Here is a 13,498-nt window from a genome sequence, read left to right as displayed (position 1 = left end):
TCCGACAACCGCTCCCTTGGCGACAATTTATTTTCTCCCTTCTTTTTTTCTGTTCCATGATCGATGAACTCGCGACCATTCTCGCGCGAAAACACATTTGGCACCCACGTCCAGCTACGCAATGTCACATCACCGGGGTTGCACAAAATTGCAGTGGCCTCGAGCAAACTGATGAACGATTAATTCCGGAGTCGTTTCTTTCCACCATCGGACCCGGTGAGCTCAAATAAAGCGGGAGGGAACAATCCGAATCCGATACCCGGGATTTCCCCCCCCCTCCGCTTCGATTCCAGCGTGCGATTCCCGTCCTAGAGAAGATCTCGAAGATGTACGATTTTTATTTGATATTTCGTCATGTCACGTACGGTTCTCGACCGCCCATTCTCCGGGGGTTCTCTCCCCACGATAGCTGCTACCCGAGGTCCACGCCGCGGTCTGGCGCTGGTTTTGGAATAGACTTCGATCCCACCGATTTTCAAATCTCACTGCGGAATAGAGTCCACTTCACCTAAACAATAAACCCAGGGCATTTTTTTCGTGTTCTTCTTGCAGTTCTCCTCGGCGAATTTGCAATGATTTTGATATCGTCTGCCGTCCGACCCGCAGACCGGATCGTTGATATTCAGACACTTCGTAGGACATCGGTCGTCGAAGTTCACGCAAGCTTTCAAAGGGAGAATTTTGATTTCGTTCTCCTGACCACACGTGGCTTTGCGGAAAAAGCACTCGTTATAGTGAACATCACCCAACGAGTCGCATACGGGCTCGTAGATCGGCGCACAATCCTCGGGGCATTCGATTTTTCTTGCCTGCCGTTCCCGGGTCATGCATGAGACGAGGTCTTGAGTTTTCATCCTTTTCCCACAATTCTTCCTTTGCATGACGCAGTAGTTGATGTAGATGATGTTGTCCTGCCCGCAGACTGGATCGTAGAGATCGAGACACTGCGGGAGTTCGCATGCGGTCAGGGAAAAGTATATTGGGATCAGATAACGATCGGCCAGCGATTCCTTGCGGGGAAACTTACCTTGTCCGGACACAAGGATTGTTTATCGATGCACGCATCCCAATCCTGAGCGCTTATCAGCACTTTCTGCTTACATGCGGCTTTCTGCATGGCGCATTGCGAACTATAAACGTTACCATCCGTTCCGCACACCGGCTTTGGGAACTCTTCTGTCTCGTTGCACGCTCTCGAGCATTCTCCGGGAAGATCGGAATCAGCGCAAACAACTAAAGAAATTTTTAGAATGAACACAAGAGAAACGACCAGCCGGGACATCTTCGGTCGGTCAACGTCAGTGAATTACGTCTCGCTTCTCGTGGGTCTCTGGAGACCTCAGATGTCGGTGAAGAGGAGGACTTCGTCGGGATTTCATCGATTGGAGAGAATTCGCGGTCGAAGAACGCATTCTCTTTCCTCCATCAGAGCGTCTTGTAACGCAGCAGTCGAGCCACCCACGCCCGAACTGTCGCCCCCTCAGAACAGAAAGCAGAATTTCTTCCTCAGAAATCGTCTGTGGCGGTGGCGGCTGACTCGTCTGCGGAATGCTAGACAAATTGTACGCGAGTGGCGATCCGCTCTCCTCCTCTGCCCCCTCGACGGAACCCCGGTGTCACCAAGATTTCGAACATTCAACGCACCTTGATACCTAGCGTCGATCAATGTCTGACTTGGTTCCTGGCGATTCCAAGCGAGAGCTCCGGGTATTTCCGGAATTCTCCCTAAACGCATTCGTTTCCGGGAAATTCAATTATGAGTCGTCTAGAGTTGTCTAGGTCTCCTTTATTTAACGAATCTTTTTCTACTCCTTGAGTCTCCGATTCTCTCGCAAGCAGCACCCTGTTTCTTCTCGTTTGCTTTCGATACCTATAGCTGCCTTTTCACGTATCCGGTGGCTGCTGTCTCCGATCGGGACCTCTCGAATTCACAAACTATCTAAACCTTCACTCTCGTATCCAAAGACAGACTCGGAGACGCTTCGTAATGGGGCTTCTGGTTACGTTTTCCGTATGGCGGCGTTTGAGCTCGAACATTCTGAGGTCGCGGTGTCGTCCACGGCGTCGTGGTGACCTCGGTCGTCGGTCTAGGAGCCCGAGCGGCGAGCACGAAGGCTTCCTTCTTCTCGATATCTTGCGATGTATGGAGAGGAGCGTCTTCGATTCCCAAATTATCGTTCAAGTAGAAAAAGTCTACCGAATTCTCACACGGGATCGCATCGTCTGGGAAGGCACACGTCATGGAGAGCTGATCGAAGACGGTCTGGTTCCCGCAATAGAATGAGTATTGCAGAACACTTTCGCGTCCTTCCTGCTGAACTGGGTTGCAGATGTGGAAGATCATACAGTTGTTGTCCATGTCCGCGTAATAGCCGTACCGGTTTCCTTCGCAGTTGAAAGTTGACCGGATATCGCCGACCACGAGCTGAGCGCCGTCCGGGAGCTGGATCGCCTGCTGGTCCGAGGTATCTCTTCGAAACCGACCTCTCACCGAGGCGGCATTAGTACCGAACACCGAAACACCTGGAGAATTGAAAAATCACTCAGGTCTCCGACTGAGAGGAGGGACTCACCTCATTCGGAGTTCCGAGCGCGGGTCCCTCTCGGTGCTAGAAACTCAGGTCTCCCCCTATACAGATCTCCCTCCGCCGAAATACTCACAGGCGATGAGACACAGTTGGACGTGCATGGTGGCTGTACTGTTTTCTCGGTAGATCAGTAGAGGAACAGTCAGTTCTGATCGAGACTAAGATCAGGGAGCGGCTTTTAAGCGATTCAAGCCCTTACCTCAGCGGAAAAACCCTCTCTTGAGGACGAGCACCTCAGTGACCGGTGGCGAATCGGATGCACTTCAGTTCATGCCATTCCGTAATTCACGTATTCTAATGCCGCAGTCTCGGCTCCTGTCGGCCACAGAGTGTCGTTCAACTCGTAGAGGTCTACGCTTACATAACGGACGGGTGGCGCAGAAATTCATGAATTCGCAATGAATCTGGCCCGTGGCACAGTTTTCCAGACTAGAAATTCAACCGCTACCGATGCATCCAATTCTAGTTTTTCCCTTTTTCCTCGAGGATTCCGTCTCATTGATCCCGACGCTCAACGAATTACTCCAACTGAGATTCTCTCATTATTCATGGAACGCCGATTCCGTGAACTCGGAGAGAGTAACATGGAGGAGTCATGTCGATAATCTTCCGCGAGAAGCTGAACACGATGTAAGAGCATCGGAAATAAATAAAGCCAGATATAAAATCGAAACCATCGTTTATTATTAAATCATATTCCCCGAATCTGCTCAAGAGAATCCTATAATAGACTCAACGAATCGCCTGATCCATCTCTTCGGTGCCCGCGAGGGGCACGAGAGAGGCTTTCCCGAGAGAACGGAAACGTTTCTCCGGATAGAGTATATCTGATGAATTATTATAAGTGCTTGAGAAAGTTGTCAGACTTAATGGTACATGCTCGACAACAACCTTTCTCCGTATTGAGCCAACAATATTTCTTTTCTTGACCATCGTAGTGATGGGATCTCCAACCTCGCGGTTCTGACATCATACCTACCATAGGATCATGACATCAATAATACTGATGATAACAATGTCTGTGCACCATGAAATCCAAGAACAAATTTCTAAGATATGCATCGGTTCACATCGATATATTTTTTACAAGATCTGACACCGAGAGCGGGAAGATATCAAGTACTCAGCGTTCTCGCTGGGATCCGGATGGCGTTCTGTCCGCCGCCGTCCATTGACTGGACTCACAGTCGCACTACGCCATTGTACGCATAACGACTCGACTCCCCTCGTTCGCTCACTGATCCCCTCCCGCATACTCTTCGTGCGATCAGTTGTCTGATCTTAAAGCGAAATCCCTTCTGGAGCATCATGAAGAATATCCGTGGCTCGATCACCATTCGCTTCTCTCAGCCAGAGTTCAAGCTCCCTCGAGCTGAGAGAATAACTAGTAAACGGCTGACATATGAATTACGGGGTTCTGATATTCTGCTTGCATCACATTCGGAGATTACTGCGGGATCCCTGTCCGATGACCCGGAAAAAGGACAATCCGCCACGTGATCACAGGCGACGTATCACTAATGAGAGCATGGGAACGTTCGAAAGTGGGGAACTCGGATTCCTCTGCAACCTTAGCCACTTTGGGATTACCTTGCCCCTTTTCTAGGCGATTATATCACAAAACTTGGCCGCATAAGAGCACATCTGATTGAATGTTTTCTCCCGAGGCTCACAACAAATCCCTTGCGTCGTAGAGTCCCTCACGAAGCGACAGGTCACGGTGCTCTGCGAAGATGGAAAATTATTAGATCAGCATGGTTTCCGTCGATGAACTCTGCAGAAGTCCCTTCAGCTCCGGCACGCTGTCGGGTCCTTCACCGTTATCGTATCGCCGTAAATTTCACTCAGAGCATCTGCGTAGCAAACTCACCCGGAAATGCTTCACATGGGCGAAGAACACGTGTGCCTCCGCTTCTCCGTAGAAGCTTATTAACCAGGTGAAGAATGATTTGGGATCTTTTTTGCTCCGCGCCACATCTTTCAGATGCACGCATTCGACGAGAAACGAATTGTGATGGGTAGCTATCGAATTTATCTGTTGAAAGCTGACCCTCTCGCGCACCTCGGGTCCCTGACATATGAGCAGACTGTCCGTCTCTAGAACGACACTGCATAAACTAGCGCCCATGGTCCCCTGGAAAATGCGAAGAATTAGCGCCTCGGGGGCCGCGGATAACGACCCGAAAATCGAACTGTGCGGAAGTTCAGCGACGAACGAAGCAGCCGGGAATCTCACTCGCGTCAGGACCGCTAAATCCACCATGACGCGCTGCCTTGGTCTTCTTGCCGTATAATGAAGTATTTTTCGGGACTCACCTGTGGCCCGTTGTTTTTCGTAGGAGAGTTGGATTTCCCATTGCTTCGATGCTTCTGATAGCTCCTGAGCAAGGAGTGGAGCCATTCCGAGAATTCGAATTCACTTTCAGCGGCCAGTTCCAGGTTGGGTTCATTGCTCCACAGAACTCGGAACGAAAACGGTTTCGGATTTTCCATGCATAGTTGAACGCCGCCACAGGCCGGGTCCCTGAAATGCAGAACAGTCACAATAAAATCACTCCACCTTCAGCCAGCCGCCCAGTCGGCCGATTCTCCCTCCTTCGTCGTCTGACGTCATTGGAACGGATCGTGAAGAAACTCACGCCAAACTGTAGACAGCCGTCGGAGTGACATCGCTCTCAAGATCGTACTGTTCTAATGTAGTCCCTTTGAGCTCGAATCGAGCGCTGCGCCAAAGTATTGTACTTTCCATTCCCCGTTGGATTCTCTTCGGGACATTCCTATAGTACAAGCGGGACACGATCATTCGTGAGAGACTGGCATTCCTCTCGTAGACTTCTCTCGAGGCGAACCTCTCGCATGAGCCCCAGAGCACATGCCGGACAGGGGCCCAATCCTGCAGATAAGGAAGAAGGAAAAAAAACACCGCATTAGATTCCGTAGAGGATAGCCCCATCGTGTCCGGTCAGATCTAAGGACTGGGACTATATGTAGCGTTCTGGACAGGATCATCGCTACGGGAGGTCAAAACACCGGTCCCACCTTGAGCAAGACGGTCGTAGGGCGACAGTTGTGTTTTATGATGGGCAGAGCCTTGTCTTTGACACCCAGTCGTCTCATGGCGATTTCCAGGTGGCTCACGACCCACGTGCACTGCTCTGCGCAGAGCATCACCAGCTGAAGATTGGCCCCGGTAGCTTTTGCAGGCGCATAATCCGGACTCCGAAACACCTTTAATGATTCCAATAATCTCCGATCCTCAATCGTTCCGATTGTCATCGTCGTTTCCTTGGACTGTCTCGGGCTCTCCGCGCACCACCGATCGATTTATCTACTATGCCATCCGACATCAGCTTGGAAGATGCTCAAAAATTCTCTCACCTCGCGAGGAGAAGTCCAAACAACCTCGATAGCCTGGTAGTCTAGAGCCAGCCATAGTTGTCGGATATGCAGTAAAGGCAATGAAGCCACCAAAGTCAACGAATAGCCGTCGGTGGTTTTCAATAATATCAGTCTTTGGTTCGTCAACACCAGGAATATCAGCGAGAGATGCTGCTGTTCTACTCGGTAATAGTAACTGAGGAAAACCTGCGGAGAGGATTCTGGATGTTTTTGTTTTCTTTGCTTGTATCGAAATAGAGATAATCGCCGATTTGTGCAATGTCTTGAACGGAGAATCCACCAAAATAGAAATCGATACGTTTCAATAGGAGTGACACTCCTCACGCACCTTGTAGAAAGATTCGTCCTCTTCTTCGAATAAGTCTTCCACGTATTTGAGGAGCGATTCTTTGGCCAGAAGTTGAGCTATATCGAAACGCTCCGCTCCCGATACTTCGATTTCGTCTAGCGGCACGCCTTCCTCCAGCTGTAAAATCGGGGAGCATCGGTGAGGTCTTCAAAAGGGTCATATTGAGGAGGAATAATAATTGGAAGACACCGATGGGCTTCTGGAGCGAGCACGTCGCAAGGCGCCAGGGCGGATAGGATGAGTCCTCATTCTCGGGGGGAACTCGAGCTTACGGAATCGTTTCTAACCTCGATTGCGCGTTCCAGGCTGTCCGGCCCGAGGCTATCGAATTGTCCAGAGATCGGCTCCTGAACGAACGGTGATGAGGTGAAAGAGTGGACGTCAGCCTGAACTGTGACAGATTTGGCTAGAAAAGAAGAGCTCCATTGGATCCATATTGTCGTTCTTCCATTCGATGCCCTTATCGACGCATAGCCTTGTGGAGAATCCTGCGTCGAGGACTCGAGTTACCCTTAGTTTGCGAGACGTCTTCATCGTCCGAGGATGGGCACGACCAGTCGTTCGGAGTTGTAGAATTTTTCCGGAGGTGATTGTTGTTTTCGTGGAAGCCGTTTTGGATTTCCTTCTTGGTCGAGAAGAATGCCAGTTGATCGAGTGATGAATCATTCTGCACGAAGACATCGTAATCGTCATCGAAATCAACCGATAGGAGCAGCCCGTACGAACTGCGCAGCGCTGGGTGAAGAGTTCCGATCGGAGGATCTACTCATATACGGGTCAAAAAAGTTCCGACTTCTCCCACTTACCAACACAAAAGCGAATCGGAGGTTACTGAGCCGCGCGAGATAATGTATCGTCACTTTCAGTCGCTAGAATAGAGGAATTTTCATTTCAAATACCCTTGTGGCTGGAATTGTCGGGACAAGTCATTGGCCAGGTCCCGAAAAGCGTCCACAGAATCATTCTTTCTTCGACTTTGATAGGAGCGCACGAATGCTCACCAATGTATCACGAAGGAGTGCGTTGTCGAGGAAATATTTCGTAACTAATTTCCGGTTGTAAACAAATGATTGGAAATAACAAACTACGAGACCACTCTGCAAGGCCCCGAGGAGCCAGGCTCGGCCGTAACCGAGATTGGAATTGACTTTAGGTAATGAGATGATTTCTCGCGTAGTTTCCTCATGGCTGAATTCCTTCACAAACGGCCAATATCCGAGCAGCGGCGTTCGGAGCCTGGAAGATTGAAGAGAGGCGTTCATCGTGGTCTGAGATCGAAGAATTATTGCCTGGAGTCGCCTGTGTAGGTGGACTCAGAGACTTACCCGTATAGAAGGATCCGATCCAAATGCTCACTCAGGTAGCGAACTTGCCACACTTTTGTCGTCAGCTCTTCTCCGCAGAATATCCGTTCGAGCTGAAAATCGGGGGGCTTAATGCAAGCGCTCGAAATTTCCATTCATTTCCAATTTTCAATTATTCGGGGAAATGAAATCATTATCTCCGATTGCCCCGATCCTTATCGATTCGGAGGCGAACTCATGACCTCTAGAACGCAGATCATCTGCCAAAGCGGTGGCCTAGTAAATCTTGACCATTCTTCATCGAGATACACTGAAGTGAAATGGACCGCGTACTCTAACACTCTCTCTTATTCAGCGATATCTCCCGAGCCCAATCGAGTGCGATTCCGATTAAGAATTTCGTCATGCTTCATGTCATCATGATGATCTTACTATAAGATCGACAAAATCCAGAAAGTCATTGACATATTCAAACGTCAGACAGGGTTGTGGAAGCCGGCGCGGCTCTTTCGACAGAGCCGTCCCTTGACGGAATGCCCCTGGTCGGCCATCGCATCGTCCCGAACTAATAACATGACGATTGCTGATGGGAATCATGAAGCTAACCTCGACCAATCGGTACTTCTCGAAACGCTGCCTTACATTCGATAACTTGGATGACTCAGAAAATTCTTCAATCTTGTGTCAAATGATGATCTATGGTCTTCAATAGCGCGAGGGTAGATTCAAGAGGAGGGCAAGGAACTCAGAGGATCTCAAGCCGAAAATCGTCCAAAATCGGGGATTCATTCCGTGGAAAGCGCGCTTTAAGAACAGCTAGCGCCACAGAAAGCAAGCGGAGCTCTTGCTGGCCTTTCCGCACGGTTTTGTTGAGAGCCAGAAGGAAAAGAGGAAGACGAAACGATTCGATGTCATGACTCATCCGACGGGTTTGCTTTCCTAACATGTCTATTTGAAGTTCAGCCAGCGAACGTATGGAGACAGGCGACTCTCTCAGCAACTCCCGCCGAGATTGCGCCTTGCACACCTTGCTCCTCACAAGCTGGCAAATTTTCCGCAACTCGTCATAGGGAGTCGACGAAGTGTCAGGAGATAACGCGAAAGGGTTGCGCCGATTGATCATCGGGAGCAAACGTTTCGTCTGATCTCAGGATGAACCCCGCGAGGAAAATGTGGAGCATCGACAGTGATTTCGGGAGCGGGAGTAAGACAATCAAGAGCTAAATTGTACCTCTTTCACCGAGATTTCCACGGCCTGAAGCAGAGAGGCCCGGGTCTCTTCAGACTCCATCAGAGCTTGGAGACGACGATCGACACCATACGTCCGCCCAAATATCCGCAGTCAAGGCTCACTGCAGAGGACTGACGACACAGCTGGTTTGGTAGTATGTTTTCGCTGCTCAGCACACTTTCATTCTGTCAACGAAACGACGGATGTGGGCATCGTCGTTCGAAATGGTCGTATCTCTCTTGCTGTTCCTCCTAACACGATCGTCGTTCGAGGAGCCCAGAGCAGACATCAGCTGGTTGGTGATGGTGGCCGGCCGCCCGCCCCACATTCCGTCAAGAGATGGTGTCTAGGATTCCTTAAAGCTCGGAGCTATTCCTCGGACACGTACGGATGATTGGAGACATTCTGGACTCCTTCAGGTTTCTCTTGCGATTTACGCAGATATTGGAGCCGATTCAGGATCGAACGGCCGATGCTGTGAGATGAGTTGGAGACGTATCTGGATGGAATCCTGAGTCGTCTGAGTCCTGGCGACTCCTGACATTATGAATGACGGACGATGTCAGAAGTCGGGACCGGCGCCCGTTCTCCAGAATACTACAGTGGAGAGCTCCTCATAATCTCGAAAAACTGATTGGAGACATTCTGGACTCCTTCAGGTTTCTCTTTCGAATTGGTCAGACGTCATACGGAATTGCTATTATTCCGAATCCTCTGGACCGAATAGATAATTTAGAATCTTTCGGAGCAATTATAAAGTTTCGAATCTCTCGGAGTTATAACTTCAGATCTTCTGGAGCGACGTTCTCGAATATTTTGGAGCGATAATTTCGAATTCTATTCGACTTTGTAAGAGCCGAAATGGATCGAATCAGTTTGAAATCGGTCCTAGCGAAAATGCGAATCACTCGAGAGAAAATATTCCGCCCTGACCGCTTGGGAGTTTCGGAGCGATTTATTTGTATCATCCTACGGAAACGTCGAGAGAGCTTATGAGCGGATCTTCATGCCATCAAGCCCGGGACGATCTGCTGCACGATCTTCTGGAAAATCTCTGTCGTTTCATCCTCTCCTGATCGCTCAAGAGCTTTACCGTCGTCGCAAGCTTGTGCCAATTTCAGGTTTATGGGGAGCGAGCCTGCAAGAGAGTCGGATTTAGACGTCATGCTTTTTTTTCTCAAGCGAAGGAATACTCTGCTCTCCCAGCCGGCTGGTAATGAACTTGATATCACTCTCATTTCGAGATTCCCGGCTTTCGAGATGAGGCTGCGGGGCCTCCTCGAATGCCCAGATCCCGAAGATCATCGACAAATCCGATACTATAGGCTGTGGAAAGTCTCGATAAGTAATCACCGAGAAGTGGAATGTTGCAATGTCTAGCCAGCTGCTCTCCTCCGCCTCCACAGAAAGGATAGCTTTCAACATTACAGCACGGACACTTGAAGACGGACATGTTTTCGACTAGTCCCAGCACTTGCACACCCGCCAATTTGCAGAAGGCGACCTGTCGCTGTACGTCCATCAGCGAGACATTCTGTGGTGTCGAGACTAGAACAGTCCTGAAATGGAATGGATTCTTGAGAATCCTCCCTCGCCTGGAGAATCGGTCAAGCAGCTCGAATAATGCGTGGTTCGAGATCAGGAAGGCGGGAATTTCCCATGCATGACGTCGAGCGAAGATCGCGGAATACGGATCGAGGGGAGGAGCACCGATTCCCGAATATAGGTATTGTACTCACGCTGTCTTGCAAGCCTTTCGCTTCAGGCACTCCACGATAGCCATGTGCTCGTCAGAGGTTCCGGGAGGGGTATCGACGACCAAATAATCAAGCTGGCCCCATGCGACGTCGTTGACGAACTGTGAGATCATCGCTGCGAAGTAATATCTGGGTTAGGAACGCAGAAACTGACGGACTTCAAAATTGCGAAGATTCTCCCCCGAGTTCATCGACCTGATGATCTACCTTCATCGACGGGTAGTTTACGATGGAAAGCAACGAACCTTGCTTCTTCGGTCCTCGCCACACAACCGCGCTATCCTCATTGCCGAGAAGGAATCCAATTGACATGACCTTCAAGCCGTCGACTTCGCACGGCAGCCATGCATCGCTTCCTGCGGCTTGTGTTATCCTCATGCCATTGATTCCGAGGATTTTCGGGATACTCGGACCGCATAGATCGATATCGAGCAATCCCACCCGATGACCAGCAGAGACCAGGTTCCTGGCGAGCTGAACACTGACTGTGCTCTTGCCAACTCCTCCTTTGCCAGACATCACCAAGAGCACGGACTTCACCGAAGAGGTTCCCTGTTGTCGATCTGTAATTCATACGGGGCTAGGGATGTCAAGACAGTCGAGGCAGAATGATCAAATCATCAGAATCATTCTATGAAGTTCGAATTCTATCCATGGTTTAAAGAAAATTATTCTGTCGGATCTAAGCGGCCATCATGGTGGCGACGGACCCCGGTATAGTTCCGGGAATTCTCCGTCGAAGAAAAAAGAAAGCGGAGCCTTCTTCTGAATCAGCTTCATTTATTGACTTTACGCAAGTCCTTTTAATGATCATCTCATAGGAGAAAGTCCCTGGGTAGGCGTCGTGTTCCGCGCCCGTTTCGTTACTGTAGTCAGACACTCCGTTCCATGAACACTGCTCTCGAAAGACGGCTTGAATAAATAACGGACAGTAGGAAAGATCTGAGGAAACATTTGTAAAATCATTCATCAGCTTCGGAGACCAGCTCAGTGAGCTGCCGCTTGGTCTACGTCTTGGACTAGAGCCAAATACTCCGGACGGAGGATGTCGGACTCCGGGGGAGCCTCGACCACACAGTTAACGACAGCGGCCGGGAACAGCTTGAGGTCTTCGAGCGTCCGCTCGTGGGCTGTCAGAGCTTCTGCACCGCTTTTCAGTACCGGGTTCGAGCAAGAATCGAGTAGACAGTCTTTGAGGAATTCGTAGACGTTGGCTAATTTCTCCGCGACTTCGAAGGTCCCCTGCAGCATGAGGCCATTCGGTAGGCGTATCCTGATGAGAGTATACTTGTAGCTTCGCTGCTCCTGTTTCGAGTCACGTTCCCTCATGGCCTTAGTTCTCAGCTGAGTCATCAGGTCGACTTCTCTGGCTCGATCCGCCTGCGCCTTGGCGAGTATATCCGCTGTGACATTGGCGAACTCGTCCGGCACGCTCACGCGTGCCGCGGACTGTGAGGGCAGAAGTACCTTGGGGTTACGATCCAAAACGATCTCGAGTGGTTCAGCGGTACTGAGTGCGTCCTTCAGAGCTGGCAGCATGTCGAGGTCGGCTTCTTCGCTCAGACACAAATGAGCTTCTCCGTCATCCAGAGTCTTCTCGGCGAACCCAGCTGCCTCGAGGAACTCGACGGCACCGATGACGGGCTTCACCTTTTCTTGGAAAACCTTGTTGGATAGTTTTATTTTCCGGTATTTTTCCTCGCCCGGATGGTCCAAGATATTCGTGAGATACCTGCTCAGGATATCGATGCATGACTTGATGGCTGCTTCGTTTTTGTTGCATGTCACGATCATCAAAGCCGCTGACAAACCCCTTTCCTCTTCCAGCTGCTCGAACAAAAATTTCTTCAGCTCCTCGTCCAACTCCTTCCGAGGCAGGGCCTGCGGCCCGAGCATTGGACATCGGAACAGGAGTTCCTTAACTCCCAGCTGTGCCGGTTTTTCCACAGTCTTCGACGCGGATTTCTCAGTTTCCGTTTTGTTGATCGCCGCCTGCCTCTCCAACTCTAATTCTTTCTTCGCTTGCGCTCGAATCGCAGAAAGTGAGAAGTCCACGCCTTTCATCCCCTCGAGCCGGGCGAGAGCCGCGGCTCCAGCTCTCGCGGCTTGCTCTGACGGCTGCGACCGGTGGGTCGGGCCGACCTGTGGATGACTCGAAGAACTTGACGGACTTGTTGACGAGCTTGAATTTTCTTCGGCAAGCGAATGACCGGGACCAGCTCTTTTGAATTGTTTGTTGAGCTTTTTCTTCGCGAAGAACTGTTTTATCTTATCCGCCATCCTTCGCAGACAGTTCGGCACCGTTGCGGTCACAAAGGTTGCTCGCTCGGGGAGGTTCTCTCACGGGATTCCGAGAGTTCGAGCTTGCCGCACTCGTCACGCACAATAACAAATAGCGGCCGCCATTTTGACAAGTTTGTGCCATGCGCTCCCATATGACAGTTCATTTTATTTTTGTATTCTTTGCCACGGAACCCATCGACGTTCAAGCAGAGCAAGCAGCTCCGGATGGAATCCGATTCCTTTTATCAGAACTAGTACTTTACCTCCGTCCATTGCCGTAGTCGAGTCAAGAGCGATGGAAAAGCGCGATAGAACGACCTGCGGATACGATCGCCGCTCCGCACAGAAGCTTCACTCGCTCAGAATCAGTTCGTCCACCGTAGAAGAGAGACTCCAAAACGGAGGCGAAGAAATATCCCGTCCTCCTCCGAAATGGGAATTTCCTATGCCGGAAGAGGGTGTGAAGTTTCGGACTTCTGATTGATCATTTCGAGTCTGCTCCACCAGCGTCGAGAAGGTCCCCTGGGAGAACATCTGCCTAATCATACTCATTCAGAATGAGCCGTGCTGGCTCATCGCGGTCGTCT

General features: G+C 50.3%; 5 protein-coding genes across 5 annotated transcripts; all 5 read right to left on the bottom strand.

The window, feature by feature from the left end:
- Window positions 1–335: 335 nt before the first annotated feature.
- LOC100900604 (agrin) lies at window positions 336–1,282 on the bottom strand. Its single transcript, XM_003746793.3, has 2 exons — window positions 1,028–1,282; window positions 336–944 (listed from the first exon to the last, which is right to left on the bottom strand). Exons 1-2 carry the CDS (start codon window positions 1,280–1,282, stop codon window positions 483–485), a joined length of 717 nt encoding a protein of 238 aa, XP_003746841.2. The 3' UTR covers window positions 336–482.
- A 495-nt stretch (window positions 1,283–1,777) lies between these two features.
- On the bottom strand, window positions 1,778–2,689 carry LOC100900463 (uncharacterized). Its single transcript, XM_003746792.2, has 2 exons — window positions 2,662–2,689; window positions 1,778–2,523 (listed from the first exon to the last, which is right to left on the bottom strand). The coding sequence occupies exons 1-2, from the start codon at window positions 2,687–2,689 to the stop codon at window positions 1,940–1,942; spliced, it is 612 nt and encodes a 203-aa protein (XP_003746840.1). The 3' UTR covers window positions 1,778–1,939.
- Window positions 2,690–4,127: 1,438 nt separating this feature from the next.
- LOC100900319 (uncharacterized) lies at window positions 4,128–9,131 on the bottom strand. Its single transcript, XM_003746791.1, has 13 exons — window positions 8,872–9,131; window positions 7,662–7,753; window positions 7,338–7,572; window positions 7,143–7,205; window positions 6,847–7,003; window positions 6,624–6,742; window positions 6,316–6,453; window positions 5,967–6,173; window positions 5,628–5,816; window positions 5,228–5,481; window positions 4,905–5,112; window positions 4,459–4,722; window positions 4,128–4,313 (listed from the first exon to the last, which is right to left on the bottom strand). The coding sequence occupies exons 1-13, from the start codon at window positions 8,929–8,931 to the stop codon at window positions 4,191–4,193; spliced, it is 2,109 nt and encodes a 702-aa protein (XP_003746839.1). The 5' UTR covers window positions 8,932–9,131; the 3' UTR covers window positions 4,128–4,190.
- Window positions 9,132–9,861: 730 nt separating this feature from the next.
- On the bottom strand, window positions 9,862–13,215 carry LOC100904528 (cytosolic Fe-S cluster assembly factor NUBP2 homolog). Its single transcript, XM_003746736.1, has 5 exons — window positions 13,175–13,215; window positions 10,874–11,191; window positions 10,611–10,743; window positions 10,225–10,430; window positions 9,862–10,009 (listed from the first exon to the last, which is right to left on the bottom strand). Exons 1-5 carry the CDS (start codon window positions 13,182–13,184, stop codon window positions 9,876–9,878), a joined length of 801 nt encoding a protein of 266 aa, XP_003746784.1. The 5' UTR covers window positions 13,185–13,215; the 3' UTR covers window positions 9,862–9,875.
- On the bottom strand, window positions 11,397–13,015 carry Gint3 (GDI interacting protein 3). Its single transcript, XM_003746737.2, has one exon. It carries the CDS (start codon window positions 12,906–12,908, stop codon window positions 11,616–11,618), a length of 1,293 nt encoding a protein of 430 aa, XP_003746785.1. The 5' UTR covers window positions 12,909–13,015; the 3' UTR covers window positions 11,397–11,615.
- Window positions 13,216–13,498: the final 283 nt, after the last annotated feature.

This window comes from Galendromus occidentalis, unplaced genomic scaffold (genome assembly GCF_000255335.2).
Source record: "Galendromus occidentalis unplaced genomic scaffold, Mocc_1.1 scf7180000077501, whole genome shotgun sequence".
NCBI classification, from domain to species: Eukaryota; Metazoa; Arthropoda; class Arachnida; order Mesostigmata; family Phytoseiidae; genus Galendromus; species Galendromus occidentalis.
The sequence above is the reverse complement of the archived record's forward strand: the minus strand, read 5'-3'. Positions and strand labels throughout refer to the sequence as shown.